Genomic DNA, 13,553 nt, shown 5'->3' on the forward strand with positions numbered 1-13,553 from the left:
TGGGGTAAGCTTTTGAATAAGACAAAGAAGCGGTATAAAAAGACTCCGGAACTAATCATGATGCTCACATAAGCATTAAGTGGTGTTGTCCGTGTGCCCATCATTCTGACCTTCTCTGATAAACTTTTCGCTAGCGAGCCGTGGCCGTGGCCGTGGCCGTGGCCCAATTGCCCCCTCCGCATGTGGTTACGGTGCCGCCCGCGGTTATCAAACACGTCCTTTGTTCCAAGGTCCATCGCCCATATCTACAGCCTTGTCAGTCCTTCCTCGACTATGCATTTCTTCCTTCTCCTACATCAACGATCCTCGCTAGGCACTGACAGTCTCTTAGGAAGGAGACCGTGAGCCGTGAGCCGTGAGCCGTGAGCCGTGAGCCGCAGCACCAAGGGCTCGACGCCGACTGCAAATATGGCCTCTGCCAGACGGGAGCAGTCTCGGGGCACCAACAAGCGATCGTCTCCAGTCACAGTCGATGGTCCGGTCGGAGCAGCTTTCCAACCCCCCAGCTCTTTTAGTGCCTGTACCTTTACCATCAAGCTACGAGCGGGTGTCCAGCCTGTCAGCCTCTACGTTCACGATGACTTCGCCGTTTCGGACAGCCCTGTCATCGTCCAACTTGGCCACGACACAATGAGGATCGTGGATTCGCCGCCGGCAGATGGTGCTCGAATTCTCGGCTTGCCCGATGTTCTCGACGAGGAGGAAGAAGAAGAAGGAGAAGAAGAAAACACTCCTGTGAATGGCGGCGGTGTTCGTATCGGTCGAAATCGACAGCAGTCGCAGGGGAAAAGACGCCGCTCTTGTTTCTCGCTGCCTGCTAGCTTTGCCCTGGTCATCATCCTGGTCATCATCTTCCTCGTAGGGCCGCCGAGACGCCAGCGCGAACCTGCACCACCAGACTATGCCGCCACTGCACCTCTGGACCCGGGCCCAGACGTCGCGTTTGTAGACCTCATGGTGCGGCACGCTGCAGTGCCACGCGCCATCGTCGAGTCAGGTGCGACCAACAAATATAACTACATGCCTCTCCTATCCGACGCAACCGATTACTGCCATAAGCTTCGCCTCATGCTCGCAGGCCATTGGTCCGCAACCATACATGCACCGTCGAAACGCAATCCAGATCGCCAGCAGTGGTGGGTCTGGATGACGGGCTGGGCCCGTAATGGCCCAGAATTTGGCCTGGCACATGACCATGCTCAGAAATTATGTAAACAATTCACTGATCCTATCTTCCCTCTAGCCCTGGATGTGGTGGTACCCCTACATGTTACCATGCGCTCGTTCTGGGGTGCCCATGCCTTATCCGGGCTGCGGAGTGCGTCGAGCGGCCTGCGCAGACTCTTCCCCCAGACGCACAGGCAAGGCATCCTCCTGCTTGAAGGCGAAGCATACCAAACAACGTCCTCGATGGGCGATCAGGGGTTTGACTCTTCTTTCGCGGTTGCAGTTCTGAAGGAGCTCACCACCCCATTGACGATGCCGTGGCACTATACCCAAGAGCCCAGAGTGAATCTGAGGGCTTTAAACGAGAGTCTGAACCAGTTGGTAATGCTAGGAGAAAAGCTCCTGGCGCCCGAATGGGAGCAATGGCTTGCTCTAAATCGTGGTGGTGGTGATTATGTGCCTGACGCTGAGCCGTCCCGAAAGGATCTCCGGGCCTTGGCTAAGCTCAGAGATCAAACGCTGGCCAGACTATCCGTTCTCAAGGACGTACGGGAGCGGTTTTTAAGCCCAGTATCCGAAGCCTTAGCTGTGACGGAATCGGATGTCGACCAACTCAAAGAGTTCATGAAACGCCTTATCACTGGGTCCGGATGGATTCGCCCGGAAGGTCATGGGGGTCAGCGAGTGCTTACCCGTTACTATTTCTCCCCACGGCCCGACCTGCCTACGTGGATAGATAGCGTGGCCGAGAACTTGACCATTGAACTTACCGAGTTTGCATACAAGTTACGCCAGACCGATGCCCTAAGGGAGGAGCAGGAGTCATTGAAACGTGAGAAGTTACTCCGTGGCCCGAATTTCTTAGTTAGATTGTGGACGAGCATTGAGAGATGGTCAAGAAGGCCTTGGTGAAATGACCAGTTAGTTAGACATCTCGTCACTAGGGATAAAATTATTAGGCCTCGCGCCAAGTAAGACGTAATGCGACGATGTCATTGCATTTGCGCACCTGGGATTGTGTGAGTTCACGTCCTTATAGTATTATGAGCCTTGCGCTCGTCTCTGACGAGTATCATCCTGAGAGCCATGCGCACTTTGATCGCGCGCTACTACCATGTACTGATTCAATAGCGAGTGTCAATTCGATCAATCAAAAGCTACCTAAAGGAAATTGTTGCCTTGCTCAACCCTAATACAACATTTACAACCACATATTCTCACGAAAGATCCTCTTAGCTCTCCCGTTCTTCTTCCCAATACTCGATACACCTAAGCCCCCAAACGGCAGTGTTGTCCATTTCTACCTCGAAGGCCATCATTTTGGAAGGTTCATTGAGCGGATCAGCCTGAATGCGGTCTCGCAACTCCTTGAGGGACTCTTGAGCATACATGTAAACCTCGATGTCGTGGGCCAACCTTGAAATGACATCTGTAGCGGCATTGCGATCCGCCCAAGCGAACATGCACATGTTTGTGAAGCTGGACTGCGCAGTCCGAATGCCTGAGAGGCCGCTGGTGAGCTCTGCCTGGATACCAGCTGTGCCGCCAGCTAGCTCAAAGCTTCCGCCGCTCCCCAAGGCAGCTACGTGAAGTTCGTCCACCTTCGCCTCAAGTTGCCATTTGGCATCAGTCAAGTCTCGAGATGCCTGACATACAGGCCCAACCATCTCCTCTACCTTCGACAGGCTGGAAGGGGCCAGGGAATGGATCCACTCCTTCCGCTCGCTCAGGCCATTCTGGAGTATCTGGTCCAGGTCGTCTACCCGGCGGAGCAGATGAGACCGCACGGAACGTTGTAACGCTCTACGGAGCGTAGTTAGCACCGTCTGCCAGACCGAGCCCAACCAGCTAGCGGCAGAGTAGGTTCTTCGTCCCACAGGGTAAGCCTCGGATTTCTCGAGGACCCCGGCGGCGGGCTGCTTACGCAGCAGCCTTCGAAACGAGCGAAGGGCGTCACGCTCAGCCTCGAGTCTGGGATGCATAAGCTTTCCTAGTCGGTCATTGTCCGCCTTGATTTGATCGATGCTTTTGCCCAGCTTGGTGTCGAACGGTGCCAAGGGTACCTGCAGGGCCACTCCGGCGGCGAAGTATAAATAGTTCGAAGTTGTGCCCGGCTGTTCATCGCGGAAGCGTTCTAGCTCGCGCGCCCCAGGTGCCATGACTGCATGTGCCAGGGCTATCCCATCGACGTGCACCAGCGGTTGGCGCCGGATCGGCGGCGGGACGACGCCGTATTCCGGGCCAAGGTCGGGGAGGACTGTGGGGTTGACCAAGCCCACATGTGTGCTGAGGGCGTAGCAAGCAGCAACAACGGGAGCGGAGATGGTGTGGTAGACGACGCTGCCCCAGGGCCAGGTGTAATTGAATACGGCGCAGACCGAGCCTACACTTACGCGGATGAAACCCTCCACAATAGCATCAATGACCATCTTGAAAAAAGTGCAAACACCCCACCAGATAGCATATGCGCAGAGGTATGAGGCCATCATCGCCAGCAGTATGGCGATGAGCCACCCAAAGATGTAGAGTAGGGTCGAGTTCGTGGTCACGATGCGCATGGCAGAGACCAAGAGACGCCCGAGGCCATATCTGGCCTCTTTGATGAGGCTGTTCTCTTCTTCGATAGAGTACCGTGATGTTGCGCGTGAAGGGTATCCATCACTATCGTAGGCTTTCACCCTAGGATCACGAGAGCTGCCGGTAACCCGCCTTTCAGATTTCACGGGGGGAATGAGGGGCCTCGGAGGCGAAGGCACACATTGTTGAGGATCGGCTTGTGAGACTGGGCCTGACGGAGCAGTCGTCTCCGCTTCGCGCCCAGCATCTTCAGCCTCGTCGTCGCCAGGACTACTACCCGCATCGCCATCGTCATCACTACTCCCGGATAGCGGCCCCGGGAAACTGTCTACCACCTCGAGCCCATCGTCAGGGGTTGGTGATTGTAGAGCGGGAGATGCGGGTAGATTGGAGGATGAGATGTCGCGAGGAGGTGCTGGTTGTCGTTCTGGGTGGTGTGGAACAGGCTCCACCGCTGTTGGCGAGACTAGTGTCTGTTTGTATATGTCTTCTGATTAGCATCTTACATTTCTCACCTCGAAACGACATCAGCAATCATTAGCCACAAATACTGGGCAAATGAAACAGGGCTCGAGCTGTAGGTGCCAGGCTTATGGTCTCAATCGTGGTGGGCTTACCTCATCGTCATGCTGCTTCGCCGATTCGTCTGGACAAGTATCTGGGCGATACATGGCTCTATCGTTGCTCTTGGGCGCCATCGGCATCGCGCAGGTGGGATGTTTTTTGAGTCAAAAGAGTTGAGGACAGCTGTAGAGATCACAGTTCTGATCAATGCATTTTTATAATTGAAAGTCCGGAATTTGTTTCGTTTCAGGATGATGGTTCTTTGTCTATCCTGCATCAGTGCTCAGCAAGCCGGTGTGGCTGTGGCTGCGACACCTGCATGCAGAGGTATATTATCATCCCCCATCTTTGCAAGTGACCTGGCAGAAACTGTATATCAAGAGTGTGAGAGCCAAAACGACAAAAGGGGAGTAAAGATTGAAAATGACTAATGCACATCGCCCGGCAAGGCCAGTATTACAGAATTATATAGCATCTACGGTACAAAGCTTTTCTCTCTGAACCTTTTAGTTTCAAATTCGGTCAAGTTGCAAATAGCTGTTGATTCCTTTCCTCTCTTTACACCGTGGTAAGCCAATGATCTCACAAAACAACCCCAAAAGAATGACCTTCAAACGCCTGCTATGCCATAGGTCGAGTAATCCTGGGTCATGGTTTACCTGACCAGGATACCCAGTCCATGTTCTTCCTGTTTTGTTTCCTCGTTGGTGTTCTGGGCAAGTCACCACTTGTCTTTGGGCGATTTTGGTTTCTGAGATAATAGTTGCCAGCATCCCCTGCCCTTGCCGCTTCCAGTGTCAAATTCCGCGAAACTCTTTGATCAAAGGTCTCGACCCTGACATCAACCTCCTTCTTCACAGATATGCTCCAGGCTGGGCTGTCAGCTCTGGAGCGCTCTTTGGCCTGCATCCCGAAACTTGTTGCGTATATACGTTCTTCGCTCTCGGTGAAGGCGGGCAGGGGATAGGGGGACTTAGCTCCCAACCCTTTGCGGGGATTCTTGTCTTCGAAGCGATGCCTCCTCGATTCGTACATGTGCGACGTGCTGGAATGGTTCCTAGTTATACAAGAGCGGATGGAGCGCATGAAAGGGATGCAAATTGGAACAAGCATTGGCAGATTCGATGTCACTATCGCAACGAAAGTCTCTCGGCAAGCCCACGCACCCGCTTGCCTAGCCCCATTGAGCCGATTCTATATTGGCAATCGTTAGTCGAAAATTATATGCGAACCCCAGAATGATTATCTTGGCTTACAGAGAATATCAGAGCACTGCGAAGAATACTTATAACAATGACAAGGATTCCTCCACAGAATAGCGCAATAAGTCCGGCTTTTTTGAGTGGTCTGAGGGAAGCGTGGTAGACCATCGGTATGGGGATGAATAGAAGATAGATATTCGTAACAACGTCTAAGGTGACCGTGACAAAGATGTTAACTCGGGACACGGCAGGTTCGCAGAGGTCTATAGCGGGAGTAATTAGTTCTCAAGTAGTAAAATAAATAATGAAAATACAGACTTCCGGGATTGGGGTTGATCTGCCAGTTCTTCTCGATTGGTTGGCATTGGAGGAGAAGGGGAAGTTGGGTGGCGATCCAGGTCACGATTATCAACCCAAAGCCTACATATATCCGCGATGTATAGTTCAAGCCTTCCTAATATAAGGTTAGATATGCTTGTGCAACCCTAAAAGTTAAGGTGGGTTCTTACTGTAAGACGTACATAGAAGCTGCACATTGCAGCCTTTAGTGTCCAAAGCAAGAGAACGTATGTGGACCAGCCAGCAAGTTGAGCTTTAGAGCCTTTAACTCTGCGCAAATGTCAGCCCTCAATCGGCAACTCTCGGAGAGTTGTGTGGATTAGTACCTCAATGAATACTCGTCGCTCACAGGATCGAGAGCTTGTCTCTGCTCGTCCGTCATCGCATTGTTCGCGAATCCGTGCCAATATGCCCCAACCGAGTAGGCCAACATGGTTTCGGCGCAGTACATCACCTTAAAGTGGTCAGTGAGATCTGGATACAAGGCGGTGGATGGCTTACTGCTGCTATCAACATTAAATAGTCATCGGCCTGCAAACGCTCGAAGCCTTCCCACTTATTCGAGCGTAGGTCCGCAGTGCGATAACAGAATGACCAACAGCAAGCAATATGAATACCTCAACACCCGAGGAATCCATTGCAAAGCTGCGGCTACGACCTTCGCACAGGCGTAGTTCGAAGAAAAGCAAACGAAAGGAAGAAAGAAAACAAATCAGAAGGACACTGGTGTATGAGCGCAGTGGTCGGAGCCCGAAGGCCACCGGGAGCACCCCTTAAGGAATGATAAAGCATCAACAAACGGTAGACAAACTATAGTAGTGGCACATATTACCATCGATCGACGAATTTGCTGTAGTCGCCAAGTGGAGCTCTGTGAGGCGAACTCGCACATCACATCTTGACAGGTTGTACACGTTACTTTTATCATGCTGCTCTGATAGTGTAGTTCAGAGACAGACTGGAAATGAGCTCCTCAAGAAGCATCATGCGAGTGCCTTATAGCTCTCGCGACATGTGATCATGAACCGAAATGCCTCCCCGAAACCGATGTGTCTTGGGACAGCTGCATTCAGTCAGTTACCACGCCGGCGGATTCGAATGGCGGAACAGAAAGAAACGGGTTCAGCGAGGAACTCGTGCGGAAAGTACCAAGGGACAAACGAGGCTTTCATTGGCGTATTTACATGGGGAACGGAGCAGTGAGTGTCCACAATGGGGGCCCAACGTTGCATCATGAGATAGTCACCCGATGCTTAGGGCTCGCTCAGCTTAGAACGGCGAGAGCTCACCTCTGAAGACGGAAATGGATTTTGGAACACTTGTGTTTCGTCTCCGAGTATTGTGGTATATCACGACTGGGACCGTTGAAGAAGTATGGGATATCTGACAGTCAATCTGAATCCATGTGAAACATGATACTAATGGCGACTATGTAGAGTAATGTCCTCTCGAGACAAAGGCATAAACTCAGGCTTGCTGACGAAGGCTTTGCCAAACGAGAACGACTTCAAGAATTGCTGGTAGGTTGGCCATGACATCTATACATTGCGTGTCGCTAATACTCACTGGAAAGGATTATTTGGGGTAGAGAACTGACTGGCGACTTTGTTGAGTTGAGGTATCAATTGATGTTTCCGGTACTCGTCCAGAGACTGTAACGCGGCTGTCAGACGTCTTGATTGCTTGGCTCATGCGCGTAGTCAACGCTATAGATTAAGAATGATCAAATTGTGCTCCAGGAGAATGATGTTAAAGGAGCCTTGACCGTGATATGAAGTGCTGAACCCATATATATGGCATGATACAACCAGTACTGGCTTAGAACAAGAGTATGTTGTGAAAAGCAAGCTTTGTTGATCCCAATGCAAGTCCCGAATGTACATTTTCCAGGCCAGGTTTCCATGCTTAGATTCAGGGTCCCCAGGTGGGAAAAGGGCGAAAGAGATTTATTTAAAGATGCTCTCCAGATTTAGATTCTTGATCAACGTCAGCATTCTGTCCCTCGGACGACGCACATGTTCGGTCTTGTGTGGCATAATTTGGTCTCTCTATCAGCTTCGTGGTGTATTCTACACTGAAAACATCATCAACACCAAGGAGAGATGTTACATACTCAATATCATACTACCTACCATACGCCACACGGTGAGAAAGCCCAGCATCAAGACATGCCCAGCACATCTTGTAGTCAGCGCCCAGTCTCCTTTTCGACGCGTTGCTCTTCGCTGTCTAGCAGTCATGTTGCGTATAGAAGAATTAATCGGGAGTTCATGCAGCTGCACTTCGACGCAGCCAAAGCCAGACGAGCATGTTAGTCCGCCTTCACCAAGTGCAGAACATAATCTGAATTTCTCTGGAAGGAATCTCATGGGACTAGCGATGTGCACCCTTCTCCGACAAATAGTACGGTCAGTGGCTCAACAGAGAGATGCAAGTCTCCCAGGTTCATGGAGACCACGGTCTACGGAGGCTAGGGCGGCGGTATGGGGTTAAAAGCTATCACAATCGACCTATGGCTGCACAGAAGCAACTCACGGAGGCTGCGAAATTTACCGGTTTCCGGGATCTCGACGGCCACGGTAGGCTGAGCGGACTGTCCCAGCTTAGGGGGGTCCTTGGGACAACCCGCGTCACCAAGAGAATGGCAGTGACTGGTAAATCCACAACCCACACACCCTTCGAATGAAGCTTCCAAAGTTATGAACAAGTAATATCACTCACTTGTCGGTTGTCAACATGCTAAAAAGGCTAGACAAGTCGACAAGTCGACTGAGCTCTCTCTGGACCTGGCACACTGCTGATTGACTTACCTGGATCAATAGCTATCGGGTGTGCTGTACAGTACATGGTGCGACAATGCCTACCTGAGGCAGGCGACCATTCCCAGGGGTTTAAAGGTTCCAGGTTAATATAATCTTGGAAGCCAATAGAGGTCATCCAAAGGGATCCATGTGCTGGTACAATTCTCGGCCACCGTTACATTTGATAGAACCTTGGTTTGTGGGAGGGGGAAAAACCAGTGATGGTGATATGGGAGACTCGGAGTACGAGAACAGTTTACGACACTTCTGCATCTTCAATCGCTGTGGTTGATCACCTGAATACAACCTGGAATGTGAATGGTTTGGGGGACAAGGGATGTGATTTGTGATTTGTGCTTCGTGCTTCGTGCTTCGACAACGTGGGGTGTGATGTAAATGTACAGTACGGAGTTATGTACAGGAATTAGTGCCTGTGGGCGGCTGACCATCCCTAAACTCTTCTAGAAGTCCACTGTAAGCCCTCCCGACGTTCATGTGCCCACCCACCCAATGCTTCCACTTTAGGTACCCAAAGACCATCGCACCCAAACGCCCACCACCTGGTTGGAGCCAAAACCACCCCGAGCCTAAAGTTTTGTGCTTCTTTTGTCAGCCCCCACGAAAGGTCATGCATGGGTCGGCTGAGTGCGGTGCGGAGAAGAAGCATAGAAGAGCCCGACCTCCCCTCGCCCCCCACCTCTGTCACCTCATTAGAATGACTTCCTCCACATGCACCAGATATATAAGACGCGATAAATGGTTTCAGAAGAATTCATGTTAAAATCACTGGCTCAGATGACGGGTTCACTGGAGAGGTCCGCGCCTTTTTGAGCCAGAGCACCGTCAATGATGACAAGAAACGTCCCGGCGAAGCAAGCAGCCTGAAGCATGTGCTCCGGCATGTGGCGAAGATGTTGCTTGCTGCTGATCGACTGCGACTGAGACGGTATCAAAGCAAGGCTGGACGAGACTAAGGAGAGGAGTGATTAGTGAGGAGCTGGCCAGCGGAAGTGGATGGAGAAGGTGGAGGAGACTGTCAGGGGCTTACATGTGCTTGTTGCTGAAGTTCGCAGAGCCTCGATGCCCAGTGGCATCCGAGATACAAGCGTGAAGTGACTGCGAGGTTGCGTGTTGCTGTTGTCGAATTGTGAGGGTAACTCGTGGCAGTTCCTGGCAGCTAGGGTCTAGCCACAGCCAGTCGCTGGGTCTTGGTGTACACGACTTTGGGCGATGGGACCAGGGCGGGCCGAAACAGTCGATAAAGATGGAATAATATGCATGGATGAGGAGTGTGGGTGAAGAGGGAACATGGAATGGATGGGTGAAGAGCGCGTTGTTTGGAATAAGAAGAGAGGAGGACAAGACGGGGGAGACCAGGTGTTTATGGCCAGTTTGTCAACAACAACATGTAGGAAGAAGAGTTAATGTCACAGCAACAGTAAAAAGATCAAGAACCTCCTTTTAGGAAGTAGACAACTACGATTTGAGGGTTGGTTATGGAAGCCACACACACCATATCAAATCCTCCAGCAGGAACGGCCAACCGTAGAAAGGGGCTATGCTCAAGGATCAGGAAAGGCCGCTGGTCGGGGAGGTTGGAGATGGCAACAACAACAGCTTCCCATTCGCGACCAGTAGGGAAGAACTGTGGCAGGGAAACTTGGGCTTGCGTGTCTCGATCACGACCGGGAGAGTACAGTGTCGATGCTATGCCTAGGGGGGTGTTCTTCGGTTACGATACAATACTCAGAAGGTAGGTTATACATCTCGTCATCAAAAATAACAGAAGATGTGTTTGTGCTGTTAGGAGGGATGGCAAGTCTCGCCCATGACAGTTGGGGTGATAGAGCGACAGTGCACAGCTAGTTGGGACCCAAGTCGGTATGTGCACGCAAATTGTGAGTCTCGGACGGCAATTGTTGAGCTTTACACATGCCTGTAAGGCGTGACCCAAGACAAGGTTCTAGGACAGAAGCTCCAGCTGCTGTGAAAAGCAGCGCAGGTTCCTACTCTAGTCTCCGGCTCGAACTCCAACCCTGGCACGCGCTTCCACCCGGGCATGCTTTCACACTTGCTCATCATGGGGACCCTCACTCTGAATCGAATGAGACGGGATGGTGGAAACGCCGGGGCTGCTTGCCCCAGAACATACCTACCTGAGTACCTACTTATCTACCTACATAGCTAGAGCTACCTCGGTGGGTACTCAGGATAGACCCAGGGCAGGTCCTCAATCGGTCTTCCGACGGAATGGTCCAATGCATGGGAGGAGCTGAGGCAGGATGTGTCAGTCAAGGCAGGCACGAGAGGCCTCAGAGAAGGTACGCAGATGAAAGAGATGACGCAAAAATCCAGTGGATCAGGTAAGCCCGAGGCAATGTACCTGCCTTGAATTTTCGGATAGAGCCAGAGACCTTGAACCTCATTCCCAACTCCCATAGCTAGGGTCAATTCTCTTAGATGCCTGTCTTCGTCATTGTACCGAGAGGCTCGGTCGTAAGAGTAGAGCAGGTGGGCTTGGTAAACTCGGACAAGACTCAATACTATTAGCGAATCAGGGATTTTGACGAATTGACGGAGTAAAATAGACCACGCTGGACACATTGGGCACTGTTCAGACAAATATTTTACAGCTGTGATAAGACTGATGGCGGCTATTGAACTGACTCGTCACTTCCAACTCAAAATACGTATCCAGTCTGCCCAGACAGGCGACAAGTCCGATAGAATACAACCATTTCATCACACTACCCGGAATAGCAAATGAGGCAAGCGACCCAACAATGTGCCTACTTTTGGATCAGATTCAGTAACTGAGCTCGACTGACTAAAGTTTTACAAAACATATCTAAAATGTGGGTTCTGATCGTGTGTTAGTAGTTGGTTCGCCATAAAGCTCCTCGATGACATACCTCGAAATCTGTACGGTCTTTTAACGTGTCAACAATCTCCTCGCTCAAACCGATCTCGGTCGCTTGTCTGTCTCTTTCTTTGTTCCGCCGTGTTAACAGCAGACGCAGCGCGTATGCTAGGATGATTTGGCCAATGCAACATGCGATGATGACCTTGCATCCCGTAGGATAGAGTGGCGCCTCTTCTCCCCTGAATGCGTGCGGCCCGAGGATGTTGCCAATGCAGTACGACATGAAGACTATCACGCTGCCTGTGGTGCGCTTTGTATATCCTCCTAGATTTGTTGCAGGCATCTGCATACCAAGAAATAGCGTGACGATGTACCCGGTGACGATGTAGTAGGCGAACAGAAGCCCAATCTCATGTTTTGTCCTATCCAGTTTCCACAGCAGGGAGATGCCTATTATCGTAGGGATGTTGTACAAAGCCATGACGTGGGTTCGAAAGTTGGGAAGCTTAGATGCTAGCCAAGTTCCTGAAAGTATCCACGAGATACCGAATACGCCAGCTGGGATGCCGAGAGCGACTGTTCGGAAAGGATCCTTGGTCACATCTTTGAGGATGAGCTTTCCGAAATTGGACAGGCCGCCGTTGACAACCTCATTGAGGAACATCAGAACGGCGAGCAGCCAGACTTGGGGATCTTTGAAAGCTTCTTTGACTTGATATAGCCTCACTGTCTTGTTAAGGATTCCAGTTCGTGCGAGTCGTCCGCGAGCGATTAGGAGGGCTTTCTCTTCCAGTGTAAAGCGCTTGGCCGATATGACATCATCGGGTAGGAAGATAAGTAGAAGAAGGCCCCAGACTATCGTCATCCCGCCATTGACCAAGAATACTGCTTTCCAGACGGGGATTATCGTTATCCTTCCAATAGCTAGGTTCAGCACTCCTGCCAGCATCATGCCAACGCTACTACAGCTTAGCATTATCCCATTTCGAAATGGTTGCTCATCTCTAGTATACCTGGAATAAGTTAGCGATAAGAAGTTCTGATAGGATTAGTACCGAGAGGAGCTCACCACATCGCCACCATCATCATGAAGCATGTTGTTGTTGGGGCCTCAAAGACACCAAGGAAGAATCGACAGGCAGCCATTCCAACAAAGCTATCACAAGCTACGGTAAGCATCATGACCGCGCCCCAGCCCAAGACACAGCCGGCGATAACCTTTGCCATTCGTGTCTTTTGTGCGAGCCACACCAAGGGATACTCGGCCGCCATGTAGGCGAAGTAGAAGATGCTGCCAAACCACGCATATTGTACCTGAGTGATTCCAGTGCTGGGAAAGAGGTCAAACACGGCGGCATACGACAATGCCATCTTGTCGACGAAATGCAACATGTAAGTTCCAGCGACTAAAGGTATCAGGATCCAGTCAACTTTTCGTAGTACTCGCTTGGTCAACTGTTCATCTTCAAGCAACAGTCGTAAATAATCATCGTCCAGGTTTTCGCGGCGCAGAAACACCTCGGCCGCGTCCAAGGAATCATCTTCAGTAAGGACATGGATGACGTCCTTTTCCCCAGAGGCTGCAGCCATGACGACGAAAGTTGCATGCATTGCATTGCGGAACCACGAGAGAGCGAGAGGAAGTTCACCGCCATTTTACGCTTTGGGAGTTGGGGCTTATAACTTTCTCCAGGACACAGACCTCGCGTGGGTACATTTTGACTTCTGTGATCCTTGGGTAGGCAGAAGTCAAACAGAATTACTGCTCATCATACCTTGCCGCACTTACGGTATTGATCTGATGGTATTGATCAATCACCTTCGCATTCATCTTATCTATCCATGCGCTGATTCAATGTCGTTCGCAACCATGTTTAAAGAGTGCCGATTTGAGGCTTTGAGCTCATGTGATGATCCCGCAATGGGTTTTTTCTCGCTTTGCCGTGGACTTACGGAAGACTCTTTCGGCGTGATTGAGATCGGCCACTCCGGATTCATACAACTACCATGGGAAATGCTACTAGCACTAAGGTCAACGAG

General features: G+C 51.1%; 3 protein-coding genes across 3 annotated transcripts; 1 reads left to right on the forward strand and 2 right to left on the reverse strand.

Moving 5' to 3' along the window:
- Positions 1 to 408: 408 nt before the first annotated feature.
- UCRPA7_8310 (hypothetical protein) lies at positions 409 to 2,079 on the forward strand (the record flags this gene model as incomplete). The annotated part of the gene is made up of 1 exon (XM_007920827.1): positions 409 to 2,079. The coding sequence occupies one exon, from the start codon at positions 409 to 411 to the stop codon at positions 2,077 to 2,079; it is 1,671 nt and encodes a 556-aa protein (XP_007919018.1).
- A 320-nt stretch (positions 2,080 to 2,399) lies between these two features.
- UCRPA7_8311 (hypothetical protein) lies at positions 2,400 to 3,596 on the reverse strand (the record flags this gene model as incomplete). The annotated part of the gene is made up of 1 exon (XM_007920828.1): positions 2,400 to 3,596. One exon carries the CDS (start codon positions 3,594 to 3,596, stop codon positions 2,400 to 2,402), a length of 1,197 nt encoding a protein of 398 aa, XP_007919019.1.
- A 7,889-nt stretch (positions 3,597 to 11,485) lies between these two features.
- UCRPA7_8312 (putative mfs protein) lies at positions 11,486 to 13,230 on the reverse strand (the record flags this gene model as incomplete). The annotated part of the gene is made up of 4 exons (XM_007920829.1): positions 11,486 to 11,512; positions 11,563 to 12,472; positions 12,583 to 12,968; positions 13,216 to 13,230. 4 exons carry the CDS (start codon positions 13,228 to 13,230, stop codon positions 11,486 to 11,488), a joined length of 1,338 nt encoding a protein of 445 aa, XP_007919020.1.
- Between the last annotated feature and the right edge of the window lie 323 nt (positions 13,231 to 13,553).

The sequence above is a fragment of the Phaeoacremonium minimum genome (genome assembly GCF_000392275.1).
Source record: "Phaeoacremonium minimum UCRPA7 unplaced genomic scaffold PA7_03_scaffold_583, whole genome shotgun sequence".
Classification (NCBI taxonomy): domain Eukaryota; kingdom Fungi; phylum Ascomycota; class Sordariomycetes; order Togniniales; family Togniniaceae; genus Phaeoacremonium; species Phaeoacremonium minimum.